The sequence below is a fragment of the Carya illinoinensis genome, chromosome 10 (genome assembly GCF_018687715.1).
Source record: "Carya illinoinensis cultivar Pawnee chromosome 10, C.illinoinensisPawnee_v1, whole genome shotgun sequence".
NCBI classification, from domain to species: Eukaryota; Viridiplantae; Streptophyta; class Magnoliopsida; order Fagales; family Juglandaceae; genus Carya; species Carya illinoinensis.
Window position 1 is genome coordinate 36,076,178 of NC_056761.1, and position 23,670 is coordinate 36,099,847.

The 23,670-nt window shown below is 35.0% G+C and overlaps 1 protein-coding gene across 12 annotated transcripts; it reads left to right on the forward strand.

Moving 5' to 3' along the window:
- Positions 1-3,866: 3,866 nt before the first annotated feature.
- On the forward strand, positions 3,867-23,516 carry LOC122279110. 12 transcript variants are annotated; one of them, XR_006229464.1, is made up of 5 exons: positions 3,867-9,291; positions 10,472-10,562; positions 16,022-16,114; positions 16,321-16,603; positions 23,201-23,516. XR_006229464.1 is itself a non-coding variant. In XM_043089449.1 (5 exons), exons 1-4 carry the CDS (start codon positions 4,045-4,047, stop codon positions 12,592-12,594), a joined length of 447 nt encoding a protein of 148 aa, XP_042945383.1. In that variant the 5' UTR covers positions 3,867-4,044; the 3' UTR covers positions 12,595-16,114; positions 16,321-16,544. The 12 variants fall into 12 exon arrangements, 1 of the variants encoding a protein (XP_042945383.1); XR_006229468.1 differs by lacking the exon at positions 23,201-23,516 and adding an exon at positions 11,349-11,413 and having other exon boundaries at positions 16,321-16,544; XR_006229469.1 differs by lacking the exon at positions 23,201-23,516 and adding an exon at positions 15,726-15,835 and having other exon boundaries at positions 16,321-16,544.
- Positions 23,517-23,670: the final 154 nt, after the last annotated feature.

Genomic DNA, 23,670 nt, shown 5'->3' on the forward strand with positions numbered 1-23,670 from the left:
TTATATAAAGAGTTTTGCTACATACAAGCACAGTTGTGCACTAATCTGTGTACCAATACTGTTTTATTCATACTTAAAATTTAAATTAACACTATTTTCAATCAAATCTACTTTTTGACCAATCACATCATATTGATGCACAGATTAGTGCACAACTATGCTTGCAACTATATTTTTCCTTATATAAAACTTAACGTCGTCATGGTTATTACTCTATCTTGGATTTAAAAAGGCTGCCTAAAGCAAACTTTTCTCGAGTGAATAAGTGACTCAAATTTTGTTAAAATTTGTAGGGCTCTTGCATTTACGATCGAGTCTTAATTAATATTTAAAAAGTTTTAAAAATTCAAAATTAAATTATTTGAATATTACATATTAAAACACTTTTTAATATTAAATAAGTTAGAAAGTATGTTCAAGGAAAAACATTATTTGATTTTTGAAAAGACTACCAATGGACGAAAATATCCATACAATTTTAAGATAATTACAATTTTTAAATTTTAAAGGATTTGGCAGCTTTTGTGAAATAAAAAAGCAAAGATGTAGAAGTTTAATTTAAGCATCGACTAAAGTTGGAACAGTGGGCACCTATCTTTTTATGTCTCTCATGATACAAATGCTCAAGAACAAGTAAATAACTATATCTGGCCGGGCACAAGGGATAGTAGAGTAAAGAAGAAAGAAAAGGATTGAGAAACATTGGTGTTGGGGGGAATGGAGTCATTGACAAGGGTTTCAACAAATGTAGGTAGCAGAGTTGCATTTCTATTTCAGATCATATTTTGAAAATAAAAAATTTGATTTGTAAACAAATTTCTAGGTCTCCTCATACACTATAAAAATAAATTACATCAGAAAAGCATACTGTAAAGAATTTGAAACAGATATTTTCTAATCCTAATTTCTGCTCAAAATAATTTCCTTAGTGAGAAGGGATGCCTTTCATTTTCTGCATGAGTTGTAGTTTGCAATGGACTTCATAGACGTGCATGCACAAGCATCAAATTCATGAGTCACATACAATCACATAAAATGCATCTGTACACAACATTATACCAGTTATAGAGGAACAATGCATTCTCTGCATTGACAATTAACATAAAGGCATATAAGTACAGAGAACAAACTTGCAAAGAGTATTTTCTTGAACACTTAGGCAACGACAGAAGCATTTAACTTAAACTGATATATTTATAAGCCTATGGAGAACAAAACAAAACGAATAAACCACAACTACAAGTGTATAGAGAGAGAGAGAGAGAGAGAGAGAGAGAGAGAGAGAGAGAGAGAGAGAGAGAGAGAGAGAGAGAGAGAGAGAGAGAGAGAGAGAGAGAGAGAGAGTTATGCATACATAGGATCAATTAAGAGCCAAGAGAGACTGTACTTGCAGTATCTAATTTGATCATCACTATACATCCAAATTTGATCATTACAATAATGAAGAATAAGTTATGAAGTACAATATTGACTTTTGGATCTTAATAGAGGATGCCAAATTATAGTCAGCAATCGTTGGTAGGTCTAACACATTGGTTTTCATAGTTTGGAATGTGAAGTGTAAAACACCTAGAAATGTCATAACGTGTGAAAAAGTGTATGTAGGAGTCACTGATGTGGCATACTTTTCATACATCAGTAGTTTGTTAGAGGTTTTAGTTTTTTATTTTACTAAAGTTTACTAGGGATTATCTACAATTAAAGTAAAGAGAATAGTAGTATAGCAAGGATGAAAGATGGATAAGGATGAAACTAGAGAGAGAGAGAGAGATTATATATATTAAAGCTCAAAGTTAAGATGGCAGCTACATAAAGTTAATAGTTTAATAATCTTTGTGAATATTTTAGGGGAGAAATAGTAAAGATTGGTTGATCATGAAGATCAAGATCATGGGCATGGCATGGAGGGGATTCTTTCACATCCCTTCTGAGTTGTTTTGGAGTTTAATATATAATGTGGAACATAATGACTAATTAAATTCTTTAGTACCCCAAATTAATTGGCATAAATTAATGGGTGTCATCTTTATCCCGACACTTCCAACCCATGTTTCTCAACTTTCAACTCCTCTTTAATTAGTTAGATGCTAATTGTTGATTAAGATAACGAACAGCTAGCTAGCTGCTCATTGGAGATTAAGATTTGCACACCTAGTTTAGCATATATAAGCTCTGCTACCCTTGATTCAAGAAGATTGGGCAAAATAATAATAATTCTTCAACATGTAATCACATCAAGAAGCATCTTCCTTAGGATGCATGTGATATGCAAGTGTATCACATCTAATTAACAATTGGTTTTCCTAGTTTCATACAGATCATCATCACCTTGAATACCTATATATACACTTCCATTTAAATACCTTTTTTTTTTTTTTAATTAGATTAACAATATATAGAGCAAATACCCTATTCTCTAATGAGAGATTAACTATAAGATTTGAAAAACATCAGTAGTTAATTAATCAACATTACCATGGTACTGTTTAATTATTAGAGTTAATTAATTACATCTCAAATGTTCTTAATTACTATTAGCTAGCTAGAATTCATTATGGTTCATGTACATCATGATTTATATTCCTCTTTGGGTTTAGAACATTATTCTTAGGGCTATATATTTAGTCTGATACCAATTTCTTATTGCAATTGAGAGCCCTTTTCAGAGCCCACAGGCATGCATACAACATGTAGTCTGTTGTGGGGGTAAAGGGGGCTTATATATGTACATTCTAGTTGCCTTGTTGATGGGTGATTGAGAAAGTAGGAATTTAATGCAAAAATGAAAAAAAAAATCTCAACACATCCACAAAATGCAGATTCACAAAAAAATCTCGTGCAAAAGAGGACTAGATTTTAGATTCAAACATCTAGAAATTAGTAAACAAACAAAAAGCCCAGTTTTTGTAAAGCAACAAGCGTGAATGAAGGGGGAGAGATAGAAAAATTCATTGCAGCCATACCTGTGGTGAAGAAAGGTACCCAAGAGTCTCAATCGACAATCTCGATGTCCGTGGTGTAGAAATCATTGAAAAAGTCCAATTGCCCAAAGAACGAATCTCACGTCACAGATTTTGTATTGGAAGGAGAGGACGACCTTAGCTTCCGCAAAAGGAAAATGAAGTGGAAGAGTATGGGCTTTGGGTGGTGATCAAAGATGGAGATCAAGCCATGCAAGAGTGGGTGGATTAAGCTAGTACTAGGGAATGGGGGAAGAACAGAGAAGTGGAAAAGGGAATGGGCAAGCTAGTTTGGGGTGGGGGGAGGGGGGGGGGGAATAAAACGTTTCATGTTTTGGAGCCCCTTTTTCACTTTTTTGCAATGATGGTTAATTCGTTGCAACAAGTTTTTTCTTTTTGCGGCAAAAAAATTCGCCGCAAAAAGCTATAAATCACTACAAATAACAAATTTAGGTCTCTTATTACCAAGCGATGTTAACAAATTTAGGTCTCTTATTACCAAGCGATGTTAAAAGGCCACGAAGACTTTCAAATTGTTGCAAAAAGTCATTTGTGTTAGAAAATGAAGAATGAACATGTTGGAGTTTTTGCAAATGGTGACAATCACTACAACAAATTCAGCCTTTTGCCACCATTATTTTTCCAGTAGATCATAACTTGCAACTAATACATGCTTTTATTCACAAATGTTATGTCTCCAGAAACCAGTCGATGAATTTGTCAATAAAAAGCATTGTTTTTGGCAACAAAATTTCACCTCAAAATTTCTTGACATTAGAAGTCAATTGCGGCATGTTTTGTATGTGTTATAATGACATAAGTCACCACGGCTGTATTTTCCCATTATTAAAGTCACTCAATCTTTTGTGATGAGTAAAAATTGCTGTTATAACTGGGTTATATAAAATGGACATTGAATCCGCTAGACTTTTCCCCTCTCTTCTCATTAGTCTCTCTATCATTGCGCGTACACTAATTTTGGGCGAAACCACAGCATCCTTTGAGAAAATTCCTACTTATCAAAGATCGAGAATCATTGCTGCTAGAATCTTGTTTTGAACTAGCAACCACTAAATCGTCTTCGATGGTGAAGATTGTTGATGGTTTAGGGATCATTTTTCTGGTCGATTCACGGTAGTATCGGGAGATTCTATCTCCCTAGCTGTCACTGCTTAGTCCTCCCCATCCCTTGATTGATCTTACAAAAATTAGTCAGTTTCAGGCTTTCAGCCATAAGTTTTGTGAGCTAGCAACGAGAGTAGTTGGAAGATACGGTCAAGTAAAAAGCCTAAAAAGCCTTTCGTTATTTTCCATTGCCGCCCTTGTTTTGCTATATTTCTCTGGTTGTCTTAGTTTTTTTGAGATGTATGATGAGGGGATAAGAGGTATTTCTTGGTAGATTTATATCACACGAACCTTTATTGCGCTTGGCATCTTCATAGTTTTGAAAGCACAAGTTGTATTTTTTGTCTCTGGCTTTAAACTTTCCTTCAAGCATTGTAGTTTGGTGTTCACGAAACCAATAACCCATTTTATATTAACTTGTGTGAATACTGAATTTGGGTCCACTTCCTTATGGTTGATTCATCACTCTTTTCGCAAACAAGTGGGATTTGTACCAAGTAAATCCTGTTAGTTTTTAAGATTATTTTATTTTTCTTCCTTGCGTGATTTAGGTTGGTTTGTCGATTTGCTTACTCCAAAACATTGGGTGGCATGCCATGCAATACCAAGAAATAGTTGCTGAAAAACCATATGCAGTACAGTGGCATCTGGTTAGAAAGATTTTTGATGTTGGCTATATTCGAACAACTTTGGAGGATATATTCGACTAGCTAGCCTTGAAGAGTAATCTTCTTGATTATAATTGAACTAAAACCCTATGTGTCTCTTCTAGTATTAGAGTGTAATCTATAAATTGTATGACTTCAAAATGCAAATGGTAGAACACTTGGGTGATAAAAAAAAAAATTCCCTTCTCATTCCACTTTGAAACATTTAGGGCGGGAACAGAGCATAGAAAGGTCAAAGATCATGATAAAAAGTAGGAGCGAGGAGAATCTTATTAGAGGTTTAAGAAAATAAATGATTGCATATACTGGCGTGAGTTTGCACAGTGAACTACCAAGCAACATGTTATGTGCTGGGCTAATTGGGTCTCACTTCATTAGTTGTAATGGTCAATTTTTTGTACATTGGGTTTGCTTATAGTCTAGACAATCATGATCCTTTCATAAATTAATATTGCATATATATATATAGGGGTCCATTTATATAAATTATAACAGATGGTTTTGCAAACTGAGGGTAGAACCAAAACAATAAGTTGGAAAAAGTGGCAGAGTTTTTAAAAATGACTGGTTTTGGTTTTGGTTTTGGAAGAAGAAAGAAGAAAGTGGATGCAGAGTTTATACAGAATAATTTTTTTCTTCTTAGGTCAATGTAGCCTCTGTATGGTTTAGATTTGAAAAGAATGGAGGATACGGAAGGATAATTGCAGAAATCTGAAGACATCTTCATTTCTTAAGCAACTATAGCCCTTTTCTCCTTCGTTTCCCTGCTTCTTTCCAGGATCTAGAAGGAGATGCATATGTAATTCAACATGCATAAATTATAAACAAAGTAGGAATCGAGCGTAGGCTTGATATGGATTATTTTTTGTTGAATTTGGAGTTATACAAAGAGCCAAGAGCTGAAATTTTCATTTTTAGGTCAATTAGCTTGCTTTATTTTTTGGCATCATCCAAGAATATCTTCCAAATAATAAAGAACTTTTGTATACCATCTATTGAGTAGTCCAACTCCAAAGCTCCCATGAACATTCTGCCAAAAAATAGATACAGGTTACATGACTTTTTATTTTTATCTTTCGTTTTTCTTATGGTTTTGAATACTTAATAATTATTTATTGTCTGGGGATGTGCATGCATGGCTGGTTATGGGGTCGACCCATCTCTACTGTAAGGTTTTGAGTACTTAATAATTATTTATTGGCTGGGGATGTGCATGCATGGCTGGTTATGGGGTTAACCCATCTCTACTGTAAGAAATATATATATATATATATAAATTTTGTATATCAAATCAGCTTGAAAGTATTTTGTCTTTTCAGAGATAGATCAATAGGCCACCAACATTATCTTTCACTCCCAAACAAAGCTCTTTGCCTTTTGGATTTTTGCATTACTCGATTGATCGCCAAGGCATCTAAAACAAATAAAAGACAAAACTAAGCCCCACTAAGATCAAAATAAGGTGTTGGATACCTGTAGCTTGCTTTATATACACTGAAAGGTTAGAAAGGATCCAAGTATGAGCAGCTCATCAGTGTGCATGCATGGGTTGATATACCATAACAGCTTCTGGGCATGAAGATCCAAGGCCTGGCAGGAAGGACCAACATTCAAGTCATGACACTCAACATACTAGGCAAACAGAGTAGTCAATCGGACGAAGCTACCTTGTTTTATGCTTCTTTCCAGGAGTATAACCTAACCAATTAACAACCTATGTGGAATAGAATGTAGTTTAAACTATAATAGTTGACCTTTTATAGTGTTAGGATCTGTTTATTTCATATCATTCCTCATTTATTTCTTTATTTATCATTCCTCAGTTTCCACTTTCCAATCTTCCCTTTATTTGTTGTCTTGCAATCTTCTTGATTTCACCATCTTTATGGTGATTGATTGCATAGCGATGGTGGACCAAATTGTTGGTTTAGTTGCATTGCAGTAGATGTAACCACAATGGCCATTGAATACCCCCTGCAAAACCCACAAAACCACGTGTAATTTAGGTAACCAATTATTGTGGCACATTGTGATAACCACTTATTGTCACCAAAAATATGAAATGGAGTTTTTTTTTTTTTTTTTGAATGGAAACCTTTTTATAGCTCAAAAAATGCCTTACATAGCTTCTTGTAATACAATTTCAGAAATACACTCGGGGACATTTTCAATATCCATTAATGGATTTGTAAGTGACATTGCATCTTTGGCAAGGCCTTGTGCAGCTTTATTTCCACTCTCCTTGTGTAGTTGATGGACCAAATGGCAAATGAATATGATATACTTTTTGTCCAGTTGCAATCCCACTAGACTCTAATCATTCCCTACCTTCATGAGGGAGTTAACAACTTGCATTAAGTCCCCTTCTATTCTAAACCTCCTGATTCCTATGTCTTTACAAAAATTAATGATGACTTGCATTGCAACCACTGAAGCCAACAGAGGTCCTGCAACGTACTCTCTAGAGTCACGACAAGCCCCAATGACCTGTCCAAAGAAAAAGTAATAATTACTCCAATGCCTATCTTGCCTCTAGCCTCATCCACTATTGCATTCCAATTCACCTTGAATGATTTTGAAGCAGGTTTCATCCAGGCCCCATGTTGAGCATTTGAGTTCATGTCTGGTTGAGATGCCTCTTGTGTTGCTTGAAATAATAGCACCTCCTCCTTTGCTCTCTGGACCAAATAAAGGGGATTTTGTATCTTCCTTTTAAACACAAAAGCATTCCTCCTTAACCAGATCGACCTGACTATAACATCAGTGATTTCAAGTTCATCTTTGTTCAATTTTCTAGTAAGTTCTCTCCATATTTCTACAAAACTCTCACTCAAGAAAGACATCTTTTGGACCTTTATCTAACCATGCTCCACACATCTCGGGCTGCCACACAAGACCAGAGGGCATTTCCTGCAACTTCTAGATAGGCCTTACAAATTGGACATCTATCTTCTTCTATCACCTTTCTTTTGTAGAGATTGGAACAAGTAGGGATAGCATCTCTACAAGCTTTCAAAATGTGCATCTTCACAGAGTTTGGTACATTTAGCCTCCAAATGTATCTCCATATCTCATCATTCCTTTGCCTATTCAAAGGGCTAGTTTTAAATCTGGTAGTCATTTCTCTGTGAGCATAGTAGGCACCTTTACAGATAGCTTACCATCTTTTGAATGTAACCAAACCAGTTTATCTTCCCTCTCTACTAAGCTGATTGGTATCTTAGAACTTGATTTACTTTTGGGGGGCTGAAAATCTGGTTCAGAAACTGCACATTCCACCATCTTGTCTCTGGGTTGATTAATTCTGCTACTTTAGCATGCTCTCCAATGCTTGGGGCCTCTGAACTATAATGTATCAAAATTTAATTCAATTCATTCACCACACCAAATGAAACATTCCAAGGTATCAAGAACACTGTTGATCACTAGTTCTGACATTATAAGCTTCCCAATTCTCTAATATGCATTCCTTTCCAACAAAACACTCCACGGTGTTTGGATTGCCAATGGTAGTGGGTTCTGTAACTATTGTGTACATTCTTTGTTATTGACTATATGCTGCTTAATTCCACCCTTTTAGTTCCTCTCCCAATTGATTCCAAAATAATAATAATAATAATAATAATAATAATAATAATAATAATAATAATAATAAAAAATAAACAATCTACAGTGATCAATTCATGCATTACTCAATGAATATAGTCAATTCCAGCAAGCTTGGCCAGTACTTCAATGTAACTCCAACTATATTTTCGAAGGACTAGCAAGAATAGAACATGACCTGAATAGCAGTATCAGTTTCCAATGCTATTGTTTGACTAACAGTAGTATTGCTTTAAAAAAAAAATTGATCTTTTGATCAATGGACTCCTTCAGATACTGGCCAAAACAATTGTAATCATGCGCAATACACAAACTTTATCATTAGAAGAATTAGAGAATAACAGAATAGGAGCATACAGTCATGTAACAGGGAGAAGTTTTAGCAACCATGCTCCAGTCCACCTTACTATCAAATGGCTTATAGCAGAAAAAACCCCAACTAATGAATCATAAGTAGTAGCACTCCCCCAATATTCACATGTTGCTTCCCTTAAGAAAAATCCGATTCTCCTCCTTCCCTCCACCATGTTGCCATACATAAAGTTATAGCTGCTAGATGTTTTTAATACTCTGCAAGTTTCATCAACCAAAATGATGAAATTTTTAATGATAGATTCGACTATGTTGACTAAGATGAAATGCACAAATGGGTTTATTTGAGTGTTGCTCACTCTGCTTATAGCAATGACATTTCAAATTTGTTAGTTGGTAGCTAGGAAACTCTATATGAATCCTGTGAGCATAAGTTAGTGTGGTTTCCATTTGCTCCATTGCCATTTAAATTAATTCCATTTGATTTGTACTAATTAACTAAGACTTTCTATTTTATTCTATTTTCAGAATTCTTGAAGCATGCTGGAAATCTAAATTTATATATCTGGGTATAGGAACATCATGTACACTACTAGCTAGCTGGTTAGGTGCCCAAGTTGGTGAGTTAACGTTCTAATTTACACTAATCCGGGTTGAAGTATCATTTTATATGAGACGTAGTTTAACGTATATATGTTAGAGATTACAACCATGGCTTTCTACTTGATGGCGTCTTTTTATTTGCATTTTTGTTTTTGTTTTCCCTTCCTAGTTTTTGATTTTTATTCTTCCTTCATCAATGTAGGTGGCTGAGCTATCTTTTGAAATTTTTTGAAGGTTAACTTGTCATGATGCAACCTTTTTTGGGACATGACCTTTAGCAAATTTAAACTAAGCTGTTTTAGTCTCACACTTGCTGTAATACTTGCCTACTATTTGCCTTGATATAGGGATGTATGTGACATGGTTCCAAATATGTTCTTCCAAGTGCAGATTTTTTAGGTTCTATCAAGGATAAATCCCAACTGATCGTATTCCACGGGGACAAAAGATTATCAAAACAATCTTGATTATGCTATGTAAAAACTGATGGTATATGTACAATTTCCAGGATAAGCAATGCTATATAAAATCTTTTGTGACTTGTTATGATTATATAAAAACAGAGTGTATGAAAGCTCTTTACAATCTAATTTTAAGAGTGAGCTGTGAACATATCTATGCTTGAGTCCAAATGTAGTTTGATGTTGTTTCAATTTCATTCTCACAACTTTTGATTGCAAAGATTCTTGAAAACAAGAAAAAGGTTTTGTAGCTTGTAAAGAATCTTATGTTTGGACACTTCTCTTTAGTTCGGTTCTGATTTCATTTTCTCCCCTCACTTTGAATTGTAAGGCCATCATTGACCTCTCTAAAGATGAAAGAGAAGCTTATTAACCCTTGAAATCGTATAAAAATATGGCCCGACAAGCCCCGTAATACAATTACATTGAACCATTCCTTTGAAATACCCAAATCCTCTATATTGTTTTTGGCCTCACACCTGGTGCATGTAATACTTGCCATATTTGGCTTCATATGTGGACATGTGGCTTCTAATCTTACTTTACACACATACTTGGGAATACAAGTGAATTGGGGACTTCATATCTTTCTTTGTTCATATCTGCAACTTTTTGTCTGTTCTTTTTCTTTTCCTCTTTTGTGTTGCCTACTATTTTCTTGCCCTATTGGTTATTCCACATAATGCTCCTATTGTATATTGACTGCCATGATGCAAGTATTGATTCTGTTTTGCAGTGAAAGGTCCATGGATCTTGTCCTTAGATGAGTGGGTAGACTTATTGGTAAATCCATTATTGTCTAAAAGACCATTATTGTTCAAGAGGAGGTATGAGTCTTTTTGCTACTACATTCTTATACTACATGGTTTGAAGAGCTTGATTCTAATACTGAGGGTTTTTCCAAAGAGAAGATTTTAGATATCAATAAGCATTTCTTTGCTCAACCATCCCATACTAACCCGGCCCGCAAGTTGCAGCTGTTATGACCTGTATGCAAAAATCTATTTTGAGTACTAGTATTTAAGTTAATTCTTCTCTGCTTCTAGTGGCCCCTTTTCCTTAACTTTGTTAATTTACATTGATGATTTTAAACCTACTTATTTTATATATATGTAAGAATTATTGTAGAGAGTTCCATGAACTTGTAGATTTAAAGTTTTTGACTTAAATTATAGAACCATAATTATTACACTCTTTTTCAAGTTGCCATGTCTCTGTGGAGCCTATGATACATCATTTGTTTTGTCAACTATGCACTCAAACTTGGGTATCAAGACAATCCATGGAAGTGACAATGGAGTCTTTGTTTTTTCATGTTTTTCCCATTTGATATTATGCTATTTAAATGTGATTGTAAAGGCTTACTCTACATAAGTCTGCTTGATATAACAAATGGTGTTTAGTTAAACATATAAACATATTTTTCTAAAGATTTGAGACAAATATGTTTCGGCAATTAATCTTTTTCATGTTCAATATTAAAAGTCAATTAGAGTATAATTCTAGGGGCCAGCAAGTACTAAAAGACTTGCTGAATTTTTTTGAGAATATAAGTTGGCAAACCCATTTTCAATAATTTGTTTCTAATGGTTTGTTTCAATTTAACTATACAGTCCATCCCCGCATCATTCACATCAAATCATCACACATTCTTCTTGATAACAACTTTGAAGCTCATGTATGCTTGATTCTCCAGTCTCCATTTACATTTCTTTCTTCTATTACCATGTTCTCTATAAATGTGTTTACCATTTGATGAATCACAAAAATTATTGCCACATTATCTTTGCATATGCGGTATGCTTTCCATATCCTATCAACCATCCCACATTATTCGTAAAGCATGCATATTCTTTTAATGGAGTTGGTCTTGTTATTTATAAATTCTATATGTGATAAAGGTACATTTTGCTTTCTTCTAGTCATGTCACATCCAACTATATGCTTATGGGATAGTGATGCAAAGAAGAAGATTGTTTGACTAAATTAATTGATGCATATGTTTTAAATTCATTTATATTCTGTAGTACCATATTGATCTATCATGATGGTTTTTGAATTCAACTAAAATAAATATTTTCACCTCAACTTTTAGCCTTGTCTCACTAAGTTAATAATAGCTTTAGATAGTTAACATGTTCTATGGATATTAAAATCATTTGACTAAACATATCCAAAGAACGATACTCTACCTAATGGAATAATTGGGGTCTTGAAGTATATACTTACATTTCAAGCTCGAGTACTTGAATTATCAACACATGATAATTCATCACTTTCTAAACTTTTTCCATTCTCTAAGTTAATCAAAAGTCTCATATCATTCTACTTCCCTCATTTCAATGAGTCTATGTTATTTGCTATCATAAAAAACCAACTCTGTGTGTGTGTTTTTTTTTTTTTTTTACCAAATATTAGATAGATAAGGACTGGATGAATATTGAAAATAGATTGCGGTCCAACGGATATGTTGAAGGAATTCATCAATTCTTATCCATGGCTCAAGCCAATGCCCCCGAGAGTGAGACCATTAGGTGTCCATGTTGAATAAGCCGTAATAATTTTTTTCAACCGGTAAATGTCATTAGAGATCATTTGTTCTTGAAGGGGATTGATACTAATTACAAGAAATGGATATTCCACAGAGAAGAAGACCATTTCAATGCCACTCTTTTGGACGATGAAAATAATGGATCTGATTTCGGTGACTACATTGATGATATAGATGAGATGTTAGATGACATCCAAGTGGGATCATTTATGGATCGTGCAATTGGTTTAAATGCTGGTGGTACTGAAGACCACAACTTTAGTGATCCAAGACTCCAGACCTTTGAACAGTTGTTGGATGATGCATGACGTCCACTATGTCCATCATGTACGAAGTTCTCGAAGCTATCATTTGTAGTGAAGTTGCTCCACATCAAGACAATTGGTAGTTGGAGCGTGAAGGCCTTTAACATGGCTATAAAACTATTGAAAACCGCATTCCCGAATGCTCTCTTTCTTGAAGATTATAACGATGCCCGCTGCTTAGAGCATGGATTGGGCTCTGGTTATATGAAGATACATGTATACCTAAATGATTGTGTCTTGTTTTGGAAAGAAAATGTCGACAAAGATAAGTGCCCTAAATGCAACACATCTAGGTGGGTCTCAAGGATGAGTAAACAACGAGTACCTCAAAAAGTGATGCACTATTTTACTTTGAATACAAGGTTGCAAAGACTTTTTATGTCAAAGAAGATAGCACAAGCCATGAGATGGCATAAAGAAGAACGTATTGATGACCTGAGTTGTATGAGGTATCTGGCAAATTCTAAGGTTTGGAAAGCTTTTGATAACAAACATAGTTGGTCTGCCAAAGATGCTCGTAATGTGAGACTGGGGCTTGCAAGTGATGAGTTTAACCCGTTCAATAATATGAGCAAGCTCTACAGCATATGGCCAGTAATACTTATGCCTTACAACCTGCCCCCTTGGTCATGCATGAAAGATCCATACTTCATGATGTCATGTCTAATTTCTAGGCCTAAATTACTAGGAAATGATATTGATGTATTTTTACATCCTTTAGTGGAAGAATTAAAAGAATTATGGGAATATGGTATTGATACATATGATACATTCAGTGCACAAATGTTTCAATTACATGTAGCATTCCTTTGGACTATCAATAACTTTATTGCATATGCTAATCTTTATGGGTGGAGCACGAAGGGAAAGATAGCATGTCCTACATGCAATGCTAAAACTAATTCTATGTGGTTGGTGTATGGGCATAAACATTGTTATATGGGTCATCGTTGATGGTTGGTGCTCGACCACCCTTGAAGAATGAAAAAACGTGCTTTTGACAATAAAGAAAATCACCATGTCCAACAAGAAAAACTCACATCCCAAGCTATACTTGAACAATTACTCGTGGTCTCTAATGTGCAATTTGGCAAAGGTTCAAGGAAGAGGAAACGTACACTACATGAATTAAATTGGAATAAAAAGTCCATCTTTTTTAATCTTCCTTACTGGGCAGACTTGGAATTGAGACATAACCTCGACGTAATATATATTGAGAAAAATATTTGTGATAGTATATTGGGAACATTGCTGAATATTGAAGGTAAAGTAAGGATATCACAAATGCACGTAGGGATTTGGCCAATCTCGGACTGAGGAAAGAATTACATTTACATCATGATGATGATCATTGCTCGATGAGTCTTGCATGTTACACCCTAAATTGAGATGAGATAAGATCTTTTTGTGAGTGGTTGTCACAAGTTACTTTCCCTGATGAATTTGCCTCAAATATTGCTCGGTGTGTGAGCATTAGTGAAGGAAAAATTGCTGGAATGAAAAGTCATGATTGTCATATTTTCATGCCAATGTTGCTTCTAGTCATGATTGGTGGTTACTTACGACCCGACATATTCCTTGCTTTAATCGAGTTAAGTACATTTTTTAAAGAATTGTGCACACAAATGTTGACTTTAGAATCATTGAATCAGCTTTAGGCAGATATTTCTATCATCCTATGTAAACTTGAAATGATCTTCCCACTTGCATTTTTTGATATAATGTTGCATCTCACAATTCATTTACCAAATGAGGCATTACTTATGGGACCAATGCAATATATGTGAATGTACCCTTTTGAGAGGTATCTGGGCAAATTCAAGCATTACATTTGAAACAAAGCCCATCTTGAAGGCTTAATTTCTGAAGCATATATTCATGTTGAGTGCTTAACATTTTGCTTTATGTATCTAAATAACATTGAGACCATGTATCACCGACCTAAAAGAAACTCAGACATTCCACTACCATCTTCTGAAGGCTATTTATCCGTATTCTCACAAAAGGTGCATCCGTTAGGGCCATCTAACACTCACAAGATAGAAGAAACACTCTTTGCAAGGCCTGTTGGTATGTGCTTAATAATTGTAGCGAGATCGAGCATTACCTAGAGTAAGTAATTAATTAATTAATTAATCTTTTTAGTTACTTTACTACTTGAACTATCTATTTTGTAGTGCAGAAAATAACAGTACCATTTTGTAATGAGCATTATAACAAGATCAAACAAGAAGGCACAACTAACATTGAGCATAGGCACCAGGCTCAATTCCTAGGATGGTTCAGGAAACACTTAAGTAATCACTATATATCTAGCTTGTATAAAAATTCTTTATTTTTTGGTTTGTGGGCATAATAAATTACATTCCATTAGGAGTGCATCATCAAGTTAAATATATACTAATTGTAATTGTTCTTGGCATGACATTAGATTCGAGAGTTGCGTACAATGAATCCAACCGAAGTTAGTTATGAAATCTATGCACTTGTATGTGGTCCTGACAAGTGGGTTGCCTCATACGTTAGATGTATAATGAATGAAATTAGGTTTCATACAAAGAGCGTGAGAAACATCGTCGAACGCAAAACAACGGCGTGGTTGTTCGTGGTGAACATCAGTCAAAGCCAGTTGACTTCTATGGTGTTAAAGGATATTTTAGAATTATGTTATATGGGTTGGCATAAAGTATATTTGTTTCAATGTGATTGATGGGAAATCGGTGATAGGAAAAGAAGGATACATGTTGGCGACCACTTGACGAGTTTGAATACTTCTAGAACATCGTACAAAGATGAGCATTTTACCCTTGCATGCCAAGCTCAGCAAGTGTTTTACTTAAAATATATTAGTTTGTCGAGTAGTTGGTATGTGGTTCACAAGATAAGTAATAGGAATGTATATAACATTCCTCTAGTTCTCTCGATTCAAAGTGATGATGATGCAGAATCCTCTGGCAATGATGCTTATCAAGAAGATGAAACTAATCGTAGAAACAATGTGTATGTCAATTGCAATGATCTAGACTTGCTAAATCCATTGCATAGAGTAGATGAAGAACCTTTACACATTGACCCTTCAACCATATTAAAACATCAAACATCCGAACCAACTGACCAAGAGGCCTTCCTTGAAGGTGATAGCTTTGATGAGGACGTGGGGATCGACAACATAAATGACCATAGTGGTGGTAGCAAAGAAAATATTGATCTTGATGATGATACTAGCTCATATTGGAATATGATGGTATGGGCAAGTGCAAGATTTCTTGACATGTTCTAATTAAAATCAATCATCTTATTGATATCCTGCAGATTAAGTGTAGATGAGTGAAGGATTATTACTGTTGTTGTTACTTTTATCAATTCTTTTTTTCCTATATGTATTCATGAATTGTTTTATCTTATTTTGTGTATATATGCATTTTGGTAGAATGAACGTGATGTTCATATCAACAACATGTGGGTGGATTCAATGTACATTGAAGAAGACAATTTGACATCCAGTATGGGAATGTATAACAAGGTTTGGGCTTAGTTTTTTTACTACTTTCAGTGTTCATCTTTACCTTAATGCTAATGGTGTATTGTAACATGCTATATAAATACGTGGTTTCTCTACAACTCATAAATATGCACACTTCTTAATGTTATACTACATAGCATATTCAGAGCCAATACAAGAGATGCATGAAATACATAGTGACTGAACAATTTTACTCTTATATGCAGATGATGTCTTTGGTGGCAGCCAAATGCTTAATGAAGGTCATGAAAGATTAGTATTTACTATGAATGAACTAGGGAGATTGTTTTCTCAGTGATTTTTAGCAATTTTTTGAGCATGTCTTATTAAGGAATGGTAGATTTTAAGAGGTGGTGAATATATCTACAATTCCTAAGAATTTGATATTTCTATTGAGACTTCCATCCAAATTAATGTGATTCTTATATAATTAAGATGGTTTGACAGGTCAAAAGGATTACAAGAACACATAAAATCGTTAGCCCCTAGGTGACTACCACTCCTTCTACATGCATGCCTCCTATAAATGCCACAAATCAAAGGGGAAGTGATGAGTAATGCTAAAAAACATATAAAAGATCTTAAAAAGTAAAATATGAATTAACATTACGTATGTGATGACAATCCAATCAATGAAAACTATAAAAATGGGCTCATCAACATTGGCTACTAAATGATTTGCTATTGTTATTATATTTCTATTCTCAATTTGCTTCTGTACCAACTCATTGAGATTTTTAATATCTTAGAATATAATGAGAGCTAATAGTGTTTTAAAGATTGAGTCAATATTAATAATGGATCTATTGATATTGGGGTTGAGCAATCTAGTTGTAAAATTGGTCTATTGGTCATTTTATCCAATTGTATGATGAGGTGACCATTATTCTAGCATTCAAACAGATGAAATTCTTTTTTCATTCTTTTAGTCAAGTGTGATAATAGAGTAAAATTATAAGCATATCATGGTGAAAACATGATGCTTTCAGTTTATGGATTATTGTAAGACCACCAGCAACTCATTTCCTATAATCAACTATAAGCTAAATTTTAGGGAAAATATATACATATTGAAGTTAGCAACATGGGAGCTGTAGGGTAATACCTAAAATACAATGACACATGCAATTTGGAGAGAAATTGTAAGGCAATCCTAAATCATTCTTGATATTGTATTGAAATAACTTATATTTTAATAGTATATAAAAAAAGAATATAAAGTGAAGTGAGAGAAACAAAGAATAATAAAAAAGGATAAAAATATGATGATTAATAGAGTAGATAAAGAATAAAGAGTAGGATACGGATAGCTCTTGAAAGGTGAATAAATTTGTGACGCCCCCAAATCCCCACGTACGGACACGGAAAAATTGAGACGTCTGGATGATGACAACACGGGTCATCATCCTCCCGACGAGTGCCAAGTGTGTGTAAAAGCAACAAATGTGTACGAAGAAACACGCAGCGGATAGCAAAGTTATAAACTAAGTACCAGAATTTTTTTTTTCTCGTTTAATACAAAACTGTTCAAAACATACATAATAAAATATTACAAACTACAAATATTGTTCAAATCCAACAACAAGACATTAACTACTACTCAATACTTTGGCGGAGCCGCATCCTTGGGCTCAGCCTCCTCTTTATCCTCGAACTCTGTACCAAAATCTACGGAATCAGAAATGGTGCCACAGGTAAGTAAAATCCAAACACCACTAGATAAAAGCATATTAAACTCAAACAACATGCATGAAAGAATGCAATGCACATAACCCATAAAATCACATTTTTTCACGCACGCCAAAAATCCATATGGCCCAAAAACATAACCTTTAAAACCTTTCCTCGCCATTATCCCAGATAATGGCTCAAAAACCAGACCGTCAGAGCACTGTAGGCCTGGAATCACAGGCGGGACTCTACCACCATCCCTACGCGTGCACTATAGGCGGGAATCACAGGCGGGACTCTACCACCGTCCTTGCTTACCACCATCCCTACAAGTTAGTCTGTAGGCGGGAATCGCAGGCGGGAATCGCAGGCGGGACTCTACCACCATCCCTGCTTACCACCATCCCTGCTTACCACCATCCCTACGCGTGTACCGTAGGCGGGAATCACAGGCGGGATTCTACCACCGTCTCTGTTTACCACCATCCCTACACGTGCCTCTGACTCAAACCAGTCAGTCCAACCGTTCACATATACCATAAATCATTTCTCAATTAAATAAAATGCACGTGCATGCACCATGTAAATGCAACCTCAAGGCACAAAACAATCAACCAATCACAAATCAACAAACCAAGCAACTCCGTTCTCAATCCGTTCGAACCTCGAACTCCTCGGACTTAGTCCGGAATCAACCAACCAGCAGTAAATAATTATTGTAAGAGCATAATATATTTAAATCTAAAAGTAGAGTTTGAAAAATATTTACAGCGCTATACGATATTTTTTGAAAGCTCGCTGCGTTACAAAAGGTGGAGGAAAAGCAACGTAACAGTGTATTTTACATTGTGGCCGTGGGTAATAAATTACCCACTTTCGAATGGGGACAAACCAAGGCACGAAATTGATAGAAAATGTTCTTGAGATATTTATGAAGCTATTGGAAGTGAGGTTTGGCCGTTGGTGGTGGTGGAAAAGGCGGTGGAAGGCCGAAAATGAGCTGAACGGAGATGAGCTCGTGGGAGCTGCTCCAGGAATGGATCGGGGCCAAAATTAGGTGGGTTAGGTCGGCAAGAGGTAGTGGAACAAGCTGTGAAGAGGTGGTGGCCGGAGGTGGTGCGACGGCGCCGAAATCAGCAAGAATCCGTGCGGAAAGAAAGGCCTCTAGGTGGCTAACGGCTGACTGGATGGGGGAGATATTTGGTGGAGGTGTTCACCGGTGGAAGGGGAAGAAAACTGGGTGGGTGGTGTAGGTCACGCTACCAGCGAGCGGCGGTTCTGGATTGAGAAAGCAATCGGCGACAGAGAGGAAAAACAGGGCTGGTTCCGTGACTTCCAGCCGTGCGTGGCGGCTAACGGCTGGTCGGATGACCCTGAAAATTGGTGGAGATGATCACTGGTGGGAGGGGAAGATTTTGGTGGGGGTGGTGTACTACACGGTGGCCGGACGGTAGCGAATCTGGCGGTCAAAGGGCCGGCGACGGTAAGAAGAAAGGGAAGAAGCAGCGCGCGGGGAGAGAGAAACCGAGGGAGAAAATGAAGAAGAAAAGAAAGAAAGGAAAGAAAAGAAGAAAAGAAAAAGGAAAAAGGGAAAAAGAAAAGAGAAAAGAAATGAAATGAGGTCTAATCCTCACTCCAGAAACCAAAAACTGATCTGCCAAAGATATTAAAAACATAAAACAACTAAAATAAATTAAACACCACATCAAATAAAATAAAAACAATTTAAAATACAATAATTTAAAATAAAAGAGCTACTATATTAATTAAATTAAAAACACTCATTCAATGAAAATACACGTAAAAGCGGGTCATCACAAAATTGTTAAAAAGAATTAGAGAGATAAATTTTAATTAAAATTTAGAGAATATTAAAATTAGGATATAGTGAGGGACGGGAAAAATAAATACTTTCACGCGGGTAAAGTAACACCAACCATGCACACTGGTTAGGCAAGGGAAAGCAAAAATGTTTTCAAAATTTAAGGCTGAATTAAAATATTTTCTAACTCTACCACAGATACTGCACATTAGTTGCGCTTACCATTCCGTAAATATTATCCCACAAAGAATGAAAATCAGATCATTTGGTCCAACTTTCATTAGAGTGGAAGGAGTTTGGGAAAGAAACGAGGCCTGGAATGCTCACTTGAAAGAGGAAGAAAAATATATCAAACACTCCAACGTGGGCTCTAACAAAGATCCAGGAATACACTACAAGTTAGTCATCCAACTTTCTAGCTTTTGCAAATTATCTCTCCTACTCTGACTCTCTATTTCAAAAGTGGATTAATTGAGGCATGTTAATGAAATTTGGTTGCAATTTTTTAATAAGAAAGATTCTTCATATAACAATCGGAGGGTCCATTGATCATTCTAGTTTGTGTGGCTTTGTAGGTGGGAAAATTGTTTTTTGTTTGTAATGATGGAGTAGAAATATATGTACAGCATGAATGATGGATGACCACTCATCTATGTGCATAGAAAGTTTTTTTTTTTGTTTGCCCTACATGTTTCTTAACTTCTAAGAGGTAAAAAAATTGTAGCTATTTTTACCTACTCACCCATGCAAATCAGCAAGTCTAGGAAACTTGTTCTTTAAGTGGTTAGCAGCAACGACACTTGGAAGTAGAAAATGAGTCACTTTTAGTAGGTGTTTTAAATTAATATTTTGTTATGGCAATCCATTAATGTAAAATGGAATATTCATACATTTGGTTAAAATTTGGCATGAATAATACCATGTTGGAAGTTCTTCTACCGTTAATAATAGATTTTGCCATATACGAGTATTTTCATGTTTCATCTATAGAAAATTAGCAAAGAGTCATGTAGAGTTTTAGGTAAGGGGATTGATTTATAAAAAATGCTTCTTTGCTTTGTTAATTCAGTTGTTGGGTTCTAGTCCGCACTTGTGTATGAATACAAGGGAATAAATTAATGATGCATTTTTCCTCCTTGTCATAAGGTTTGGACTAATATTGCACATATAAATTGAAAGTGGTGAGATGGGTAAGAGGAAGATGGCACGGACTAGGTGGCATACGTGTTCAATGTCCACTTTTGAGTGATATACGAGATAGGGAACAAGACACACCATCAGACGATTCAACTCAACCACTGAATGTTGGTGTAGATGAGACGTTGGAAGGTGCAAATGAGGCTAATAGGATTGTGGCCACTGAACATAAGTTGAAAGATTGACCCTTATAGAGAATAGTAATGTTTATTCCACTTATTCTCTTGGTCACGAGAGATTTAAGAGAGTTAATGATATTCAATTTCATATAATGAAGATTTGCCAACTTGAAAACGTGGTCGGGGACGAGCAAAAGATACGCTATTTGAACACGTTCATAAATTTGGAAAAATACATTTGAATATTAAGGATAGATAAAGAGGTCCATCGTGTGAGAATTACAACATATTTTCCGGATGAATGACATCAATTGTGAGGCTTCATGCAATCATGCGCCATGCAAGCTGGAAAAAAGTATCAAAAAAGGAGAAAGATGAGCTAATTAACCGTGTTTGAGTATGATGATTTATTACTGGTTTTGTCAGACAATTTTTACCAAATGTCTTAAAAGAAATTTATATTTCACTAATATATTTTTTCATAGGCTGACTTTATATTAGATTAGACACAAAGTTCCCATCGTGAGTGTGTGACAAACGCACTTGCTCAAAGATACAATGCATTCTACTACCTACTACTCAAGCAATACCTTGGCTATTCATCACACGAAACGGCACTTTCTGGTGGGACAACTTGGGTGGAGAAGCCTATATGAGAACACTTATGTGCATTGTGATCAAGTGAACCATTCAATGTAAATATTAATGTATATTAAGTTCTTTATTTTTTAAAACATAATAGTTATCATTTTTTTTTTACTAATTTAGTAGGGATCATTTTATAGACCTGATGAAGTAATGTTTGAAAATTAAATTGTTCAAGTTAAATATTAATATATATAAAGTTCTTTCTTTTTTAAAACATAATGATTATCATTTTTTATTACTAGAACGGCAGTAGGGATCATTTTATAGAATGATGAAGTATTGTTAGAAAATTAAATTGTTCAAAGTAACTATTAATGTATATAAAGTTCTTTCTTTGTTAAAACATAATAGTTATCATTTTTTTATTACTAGAACATCAGTAGGGATCATTTTATAGAATGATGAAATAATGTTTGAAAATTAAATTACAGAAAATATCACAAAGAAATAGCAAAAATAGGCAAAAACAATGAATCAACCATTCAGGTGGTAGAAAGCCTTTTGTTAGGATTATGGAGGAAACTGTAAGTTGTAGGTAGTACATTTTTCAATTTCAAAGAGTTATTTCTTGCCTATGTGATTGGAGTACCTAACAAAGTCATATCTGATGATAAAGAACAAACAAGCCCCGAACTTGGTAGCTTTTTACAAAGAAGTGCATTGGTCAAGAAAGAAAGGTAGATTTATCACTAACACTGCAGAACACAATTATGTAAGTGTTTAAATCTATTGATGTTTTTAAATTAAAACTTCTTAAATATTAGATAATGAACAAGATAATGGTGTTCATTATCTATGGATGTAGAATCTGATGCTTGAGAGGTTGAATGAGAGCAAGTTGGATGGGAACATGGATGAAATAGCTAATGCAGTGTTTAAGGAGATTTTAGGACATCGACCAGGTTATGCAATAGGACTAGGCCACTCTGTTTTACCTGAACCATCTCTTTCATTGCGCAACAATAGGGATTATCAACTCGTTGTTGAGGAGAACGAGAAGAACAAGAATGAAGCAAATTTCTAAGAATTCTAACGAGAAATTGATGAACACTAGCATGTCTCGTTATGAGTCTCAGAGGGAATCTTAGCACGAGACTCTCATTGATGCCTAGCCATCTTAGGTACATAAAATCATCCCTGCTTTTGAATTTTTGTGAACTGATGTTGAAGGTTGATCAGCCAGTTGATGGGGATGATGGCGTTGGAAAAAAATTTTGTTGAGCAACTTAGGATGCGGCTTGGTTTTAAGTGATAAGAAAGTCATACCGGACATGCATATTGACAAGTGCATATTACTCCTTTGCAGGCTTGGTTCGTGTATATAAATTTTATTCCCTTTGTTAGCTGTTTTATGTCCTACCATGAATTTAGATAAGTTTGATAGCAATTTATTTGACATTAAATGGTAGGGGTTGGTTTTTGGATATTTAAGATAACATTTTTGTTTGCAGATTTTTTTGGCATTGGATACATAACTAGGAATCGTTAATGAATTGCAGAAACTATCACTAAGGGTAGAAAGTTACTAATGAGCTATCTCTACTTAGAGTTATTGTATTGTCTGCTAGTTTGGAAATTTATTAATACCATGATAGTAATGCTTAAGGTTTTCTTGATATTTTTATGCAGCAAGTTTTAATCAATTAGCAAAGGGACTAAAAGGGACTACTGCTAAAGACACAGTGTTGCCTGAGAGACTAAGTGAATTGGAGAAGAAGTGTTTTTGAGCCAAGATCACACCTGCTTTTTACCAGTAACTTATCAAACTATTCACCATGCAGTTCTTGAATCTAGATGTATGGACTACTTTAGCAAGTTGCTATATTGTTGAAAATTTCTGTTTTAGGATGTTATTTATATTGGCTGATAGATCAGGTGGCATTTTATGTGGATCATGTTTAATGATAGCTGAAGTAATCTATAAAATATGTGTGTTTATATGGAAGTGCTTTAGCTAGTTTTGGAGTTGATAATATCAATTCAGTTGTTACGATGATGGCATTTTTGCAACAGTGTTATCAACAAACACCATTAAATTGTGTGAACATTCTATCTTGGGTCATTAATGACCATTATGTCATATTGATTATTATAACAGT